General features: G+C 42.9%; 1 protein-coding gene across 1 annotated transcript in view; it reads left to right on the top strand.

Moving 5' to 3' along the window:
- Window positions 1-7,965, top strand: part of prkci (protein kinase C, iota) — a 24,506-nt gene that overhangs the window by 5,668 nt on the left and 10,873 nt on the right. The window contains exons 2-3 of the mRNA XM_035670832.1: window positions 4,550-4,671; window positions 7,814-7,903. Coding sequence (XP_035526725.1) covers window positions 4,550-4,671; window positions 7,814-7,903 — 212 coding nt within the window. The remainder of the gene's footprint in view (window positions 1-4,549; window positions 4,672-7,813; window positions 7,904-7,965) is intronic.

Consider the following 7,965-nt stretch of genomic DNA (forward strand, 5'->3'; position numbering starts at 1 on the left):
CCTCCATCCTGCTAGGTGTTAATCATTAGTAGGGGGTGGAAAAGACTGGGGAAGCTACATTCCCTACAGTCTGATTTTCTCCCTCTCGGACCAGCATGGCAGCAGCTCTACTTCCTCCTTAAAGACCCATGAATAACATCAGGAAGATAGAGAGTACACACACAACGACACCACACACACACACACACACACACACACAACAACAACACACACACACACCACACACACACAACACACACACCACACACAACAGGTACCCACACTGCGACTGTAAACGATTAAGGTAGTATTAATGGCAAGCAGGTGACTTTAACTGTTGTCCGTGTAAAATCCGGAACCTGAGCTGTGGGCGTGTTGCATTAAAAACTTGTGGTTAAACTTTAGCATGTCTCAGGTGCTTTGAACACATCCTCTGTGACACAGATACAAGCTCGCTAGATGGCTTACAGCAGGTCCGAAGGAAAGTGACCAAAGGCCTGCAAAGGCTCAAAAGTGGAGAAGGACGCAAAAATCTTTCATCCTTTCAAAACGTGTTTAGGTTTTAATTGCTGTAGTATGAGTAAGAGCGAAACCAACTTTAACATAATGGCCATTAATGTCGAGGATTTCGCTGCTGTTTATATGTTACAAGTCATACTGAACTATCTTAATGAAATCTGTGATCTATCCTATTTTTATGACTAATCATTAATCTGGACTTGAGGATTACCTGGTAGAATGAACAACAACCAGAAAAAACTAATACGTATTTGACATAATAATAAATAAGTTATTTGCCCGCCTAGACTCCTTGTTTTCTCTAAATTCCGCCCTCTCACTGATAACTTATCAAATTGATTTTAATTTCTCTCATACAAGCTTTAAAATATTACACTGAATCAATTCGATTTTGGAATTGTTGCATGTACAGAAGCAGCAAATAACGAAACGAATACCCACTCTTGAGACCTTTACCACCACCTTTCCTTCAACTGTCATTTACGCAACCAAAACACGAATTAATTAACTTAAGGATCCATCGTTTGTTGCAGCCCCTAATAATGACTAACAAACTCTAGCATGTTAAAACGCAGTCACCACATTCATTAATTAGGCCGCTCTTTCCTTCATTGGCCCTATTTCTGCGTTTCTATTACATAGCTACAACATACCTAACCACAACATGAGCCAGTACATTTACTTTAAAAACAAGGCCATAAAAAAACTACGTATCAAAAAAGGCACGCTCGTAGTAAGAACAACCAGGAACCGAGCTGGTGGGATTCCTCCAGGAGGATGCTCCCGGCAGCAAGCGATATTTGCAGGTGAAGCAACCATGCGGCACTCACTCCTCGTGAAACCTGGCATTCCACACATGCACTGGGCATTCCTCTGCTCTGCTCCGTCCGACGTACAGCTAAATTAGAAGCGAAGTGTAGAGAAGGACGGTACAGAGGAGGAGAGTGAGGAGGGCTGGCCCCATGTGCCACTCCGGCGTCTAGAACCCCGATGCCGTGAGTAAACTCAGCAGCCCCTCTAGGACCAGATATGGAAGAAAATATCGATCCACCTGTGAGCGCTCAAGCAGGACATGCAAGAGGTTCCCGACTAGAGGTGCCCTACTCTAAGGCTCTCCACAACCCCGAGCACTTAGGAACCCATTCCATTCTCTACCTCGTCCGCTGCCCACAGCCCCCGATGGCGATACTGCCCCTTAGCGCTCCACCGCTCTACAACACCCCCGTACGTTCACACAACCCGCTCCGAACTCCTACCTCAGAACAACAATCACCGCACGCACACAAGCGAACGCCCCCTGAGGCAACGCGGGAAATGCACATGCGAGCTTCCACCAAAACATAGGCTCGTCAAACACACCCCCAAACATCTCAATACACTACAAACCCACCACTAGAATCCTACCCATGCCTCACTCCCAGCTTTCCCACCACAACCCACCCCAACAAACACAAAAACAACACAGACCACAACCAATCCAGAAAAACTGTCAGGGGGGTGAATGAACACAGGGACTGCAGATGACTGCTATCAGGTCTCCACCGGCAACACAGCGCAACCACCATCCTCGTGGGTGGCTAAACAAGCGAGGAGCAGCCTCGCTCCGCGGCGCACACAAACGCTCTCGCTGAGCACGCAACCGGTCACGACCTCGTACAACGAGCACGGCCCGACACGTAGTACGCAATGCAACTCCAGAGACTAGCACGCTATCAACACACCACAAATGCGGGACGGAACCAACCGAGTTACAGCGATCTTCCCCACCCCACCAAAACCTCCATGTTCCCCATGTTAGCAGGCTGCACTGACCATCATCAATCAAAAATCAGGAAGATGAAGATGTAGAGTAGTGGAATATAATAGGCGTAGCAGTGAGAGAAGGTGTAGTGGACATTTGTCCGAAACAACAGGATATTACAGTGCACATTTGTACAGAGGGCCTTTTACAGAGGAAAACCACGATACAATAGGCGAGACAAAGGACGCTTCCGATACTTATATAATAAACAAAGCCAAGCCTACATGAAGCTAGACCTGATGCAAAGGATGGCGGAGTCTATATGAAAAAACGAAGAGCAGCTACCTTTCAAAGCAGTAAAAATAAAGTGAGACATGCTCCGTCGAGCCGACAATTGTAAACATACCAAGTTTTCCTGCCTCCATCATTTAAAACCCATGCCCCATTGACACATCAACAGGGAATCCTTGAAGGTTGAACTGAGCCGTAAGAATCCCTCTAGTATACAGGTCGTTAGGCAAAAGTCTGACAAAAAAAAAACAAATGTCTTGACTTTTCTTTCCCTTATCTTGATATGGTGACCACGCAGCGACATACTCAGATAAGTTTGTCTAAGTTATATACCCAAACCTCAGGTTGTTTTTCTACCCCCCAATGTGAATAGGAGAAGAGGGTGAGAAAGGGAGGGAGGGAGAAAGGGAGGGAGGGAGGGAGCTGCAGCCTTACGTCACTTTATTCTTGCTCAGTCAGAATGCTTTATTCATTCTTGATGTGTGATTTTCAGACAAGACAGTTTAATGCCTGCTGTGCGTAAGCGGCACCATCTCGAGCCGCACTGTTTACATGCTCAGTGTGAAGCCTGAATATCAGCCAATAAATCATAGTCTGGGTCTGTTTGTGTGTGTTTGCTCCTGGCGAGCACTGACCCCGCCGTGACCTGACACACTCTCTGCCGTCCTTGGTCTTTGTACAGTAGATGTCCTTGAAAGTGTGCGTTGTTTACTCGGCGTTGGGATTTTATCATCCTGCTGTAAAGCTCTCCAGTTGATGAGAAAGGGGTAGTAAAGGGAGTAAGAGATCCTTGTCCTTGTGGGTCACTCCTTGGCTGCCGAGATAGCTCTTTATCCATCACCCCGTCTTTACTTTACCGTACCGACCCCCTCGTTTCTGCTCAGTCTGTCTCCACACTCGTTCCTGATCCCCACACACGTAGACGCCTGAGCTCAGACCCCCGTCGCCTTTGGGTTGTAAACACCGCCGAGGCTGCCCAGAGGGCTCGGAGCTGGCGACATCAATCCTAACGCTGCCGTGAAATCACGAGGGACAGATGATCCCACCTGGAAGGATAGACAATCTCGGTCACCCACCACTAACGCTCCTTATCCCGTGTCTCTCCGTAATGTCTGAGTGAACTGTAGAGGCAGTGAGTGATGTTGGTTAAGAGCAGTAAGCCAAGTGTTCAGGAGGGGAGTTCCTACGACCGATTTCCAGGAATTAATGGAGTGCAGTGGTGGGCAGTTTAACCGAGCGGTCACAACCATCGCCTGTGAATCATTCTGCTTCAGTTTGTGGCCCTCTGCCTCACTATCGTGCGGTCTTTTCTCTCTCTTGTTTTCGCTCTCTTTCTCACACCCACAATCATGCTGTACAGACAAACACGCACACACACGAATGTGAGAGACTGCGAGACTGTGACTCACACACACAGCAGCGTTTGGGGGGGCTTTCTCACCTTTTCCTACTTCCGTTAAAAGTCTGGCGTTCTCTAGAGTGTTCCTCTTTTTTTTCAGTTCATAATCAAAAAGGAGGGAGTGGGAGTGATTTAACTTAATGTCTACTAAAGTTTACGATTAGTGCTGAAACAATCAGTGGATTATAAAACAAACTTCGGTTCCAGCTTCTTAAATGTGCCTTTCTGTTATCTTTAGGGGTTTGGACTGTTTGGTGGACAGTCTTAAAGAAATTGTGACATTTTGTAGACTAATTAATGATAATTATTTAACAGTTGTTAAATATTTACTCATTATTATGAATATCTAATTCAATTTTTGTGTGTTTGTGGAGGGAGTCTCAATATTGGTCTCCTGTCGTCAAATTCACTACCTTCACTTTTGGTATCCAGTACTGTTTTTATGATTTAAGCAAAATCTCTGTTTTCTTTGTGTGTGTGTGTGTGTCCCATACCTCAACAGGTTACCTGGTATGGGTATGTGACTGAATGGATGTTTTAATGACAAAGAGAACTCATTTAATGTGGAATTTCCAATAAAGTACTCAATAAAAATATATGCATATTTGTCCTCCCTGCAGGGACATCATGATCACTCATTTTGAGCCGTCCATCTCATACGAGGGTCTGTACGGGGAGGTGAAGGACATGTGCTCCATGGACAATGACCAACTTTTCACCATGAAGTGGATCGACGAGGAAGGTACGTCCCCCTTCAGCTCTTTCCTCTCCATCTTTCACCGTTTCCCTTCACCTGTGCTTCAAGAGGAGACGTAAGAGATCAGCCATAGACGCTGGAGTGTGTTTCAAAGTTCACCTTACAGGAGAAATGTATTTCCAAACAAATATTAAGTCATGGTAACGTGGCATCATCAAGTAGATTAAACAGATTCTGAGGCCGTCGGCTACATTTGGCAGTGCCATGTGTGAATGTGAACGAGTGCTCACAAAAGCACACACTGCCTCGTCACTAGACTGTAAGACTTGTCAGTCAAGAAAAGACGCCCCCAAAAACCCACCTCCACTACCACCCGGTTACTTGTTATTGTCTGTCAGTTACTCAGGCAGCAGTAATAGTGTCATAGGAAAGATGGAGCCGTCACATCGCTCGGCTCAGGATAAGGTCAGCCAGCCCAAACTCATTAGACTCAGATCAGCTCGCACTGGTAGCCACTAACATACAATCACTGGAGTCATTAGTGTGTCTGAGAAAGAAAAGCTGCTTGGTGGTCGTAATGAAGTACTCCACGCAGTGGTAGCTGGCTCTCCTTCTGCCCCATCCAGGGAAACCACACAATGTGAACTCACATCATTATCGCAATGGTTAGAAAATGTAATTAATACTATTGTAACCCTGGTTTGAAGGCTACGAAATACCAGCAACAGGTCAGTGTTTCTTCTGATTCTACACTTCCTATCTTATAAAATGTTTAGTCATAATTAATAAGGCAAACAACAACTTTTAATGAACATTTAAACTGTATGCACCAAAGGCAGACTAACATTGATAGATTTAAAGTAGAACCCACCAATTAGAGTTGACATAATTAATGGATCAGTCAGCCAATAGAAAATTAAACTGGAGCTATTTTGATGATCACTTACTTGTTTCACACATTTTTCCGAACAAAAAAAATGCCAAATTTTCCCTCATTTCAGTTTCTAACTTTAGAAAATGTCCTGCTTTTCTTTGTCTTTTATGATCATAGATTGAATGTCTTATCACAGGTATATTTCACTATTTTATAGACCCAAATGATTAATAGAGAAAATATTTGACAGGTCAATCATCAATGAAAATAATAGTTTGTTGCCGCTCCACTGATGATACACTAACCTATCACACATCCAATATTGGGATATATAGTTGCCAATATGTTGCTGGAAATATCAGGACAGAAACGGGATGTTTCTGACAGAGCAGTCACATAATGTGTGTCTATATCTCTATATCTCTTATATTTAATATAATATTTAACAACCCTGATTAGACGACGTAAAAGTAAACCATGTAATACTTCCAGTAAAGGATTTTTTTCTGCCGTCAGGAATATGTATAGAAAATCAACACGGTCAAAATGATTTTCTCTGTTTTGTTTGTAATTTTTTTTCTCCTCGTCGTCTGTGACAGCGGATTTATTGGCTGATTGACAGATGATTCGTACCCCGGTCTGTTTCTGCAGCAAAGACGTTGGGGAGGAAAATATATATTGTCACATATTCGAGCCAATATGCCGTGTTGGATGTGCAGCAACACGTTTTTTTTCCCAAGGCGCATATGTGCTCACAATCCACAGATGCTAAAGTAAAAATATTGAATAGGGGGAAACCAAACCACACCAGGAGAAACTGCAAAGTTAAAGAGACACATTATTCCATGAAGAGGAAAAAGCTTACAGACTTTACTGACATGAGGACCATTTTTAATGTAAATAGTTCTTCTCGGCTCCTCTTTGTATTTCCTTTATAACACACACAGAAGTGGCTTCACATCACAAACTTAATGTCACCTCCTTTTAAAAACAACCTTTGAGTAAAACCACACGCGTTACCCTTTGACGTGATGGCTGTCGCAGTCCACCCACGGCCTCTGTGTCTGTTATCTAGTTTTATTATCTGTACGCTGTGTGTCATAGTTTCTGCTCTGGAGCTATTAATTAAAGCAGAGGTTTGTAGTTGTGATTAGATAGGTAGGGCGCCGAGAATAGAGTCACGCTGCTTCACCGTGTGTGTCACGCCAAAACCCGACTCAATCTGATAATGATTAGAAAATAATTAGGTATATGTCGGAGTGGTATTTTAATTATTGGCTTATATTGATCACTGTACAATTAAAGCTGAATTAAAAACTGACATGGCAACATCAACTGCTGCAATGTTCTCGCCCACACCCACACACTTTTCTTTTTTTATGTGTACATTAAGTTCATATATTTAAATTCATATCACGCCTGCCATGGTTTTTTTTTAGTTTATTTTTAACTATCATGCAGCCCTACTGTATAACTCAACTTTTGCACTCACAACCTTTTGCCATGGGAACTGGAAATACAGTATATGCAACATTTAATTGTCTCTGCTTTGTTATTGATTGTTTTTGTTGTTCTGTGCTTTTTAAAAGTAACCTGGCTGTTGCTGATTTTATGCAATTACCTAAACTCTTAAATGTCACGCAAATGAGAAACCAGGCTCTCATTATCAGGGGTTTTTGTTGCAGAAAAGTGAGAGAATATATTATCCTAAAACTTTGCACCAATACAAGCACCTAATGAGGAGCAGAAAAGGGTTTGGATTGTTAGCTGTTCAATATGATTAAAAAGATAAAACAAAAAGAAACTGTAGCAGCAGTGTGAAGGGATAACAAGAAAGGCTTTTTTTAACCTGTAGCAGTGTGTCCTTATATGAAGGGATGTTTTATTTTCAATTAATCAGTCTATTCTTTTCTTGATTAATGGTTTTCTCTATAATATGCCAGAAAAGACCTGAAGATATTTAGTTTCCTATCATGTACAACAAAGAAAAGCATCTCTTTCAGCATTGTTTGCTTAGAATATGACTGTGAAACCATTATATGATTATCAAAATAGTAATTAACAAATTATCAATCAACTAACTGTTACAGTGTCGGTGAAGTCGGTTGATACGTTTCTTTTCTCACCTTGTAAGAAAAACCTGTGTGTCGTATCTCACCAGGAGGGTTCAAATATGACAGCAAGTAAATGCAGCTTTTACAGAAACAAGTTTAGTGCAGAAGATGTAAAAAGAAACCATTCTCTGATTGCCGTCCGTCACCTGGTGTGTATTTATATGTGGTGAATGACATCTGGTGTCTCTTCTGCTGTTAGGTGACCCCTGCACCGTCTCGTCTCAGCTGGAGTTGGAAGAAGCTCTGCGCCTCTACGAGCTCAACAAAGACTCAGAGCTCATTATCCACGGTGAGCCTCACTGCTCCTCACACAGCAGCATTTAGAACATAACATATATACAGTTTCAGGAT

Source organism: Morone saxatilis, unplaced genomic scaffold (assembly GCF_004916995.1).
Source record: "Morone saxatilis isolate NCDOM2014 unplaced genomic scaffold, NCSU_SB_2.0 Contig23, whole genome shotgun sequence".
In the NCBI taxonomy this organism is placed as follows: domain Eukaryota; kingdom Metazoa; phylum Chordata; class Actinopteri; family Moronidae; genus Morone; species Morone saxatilis.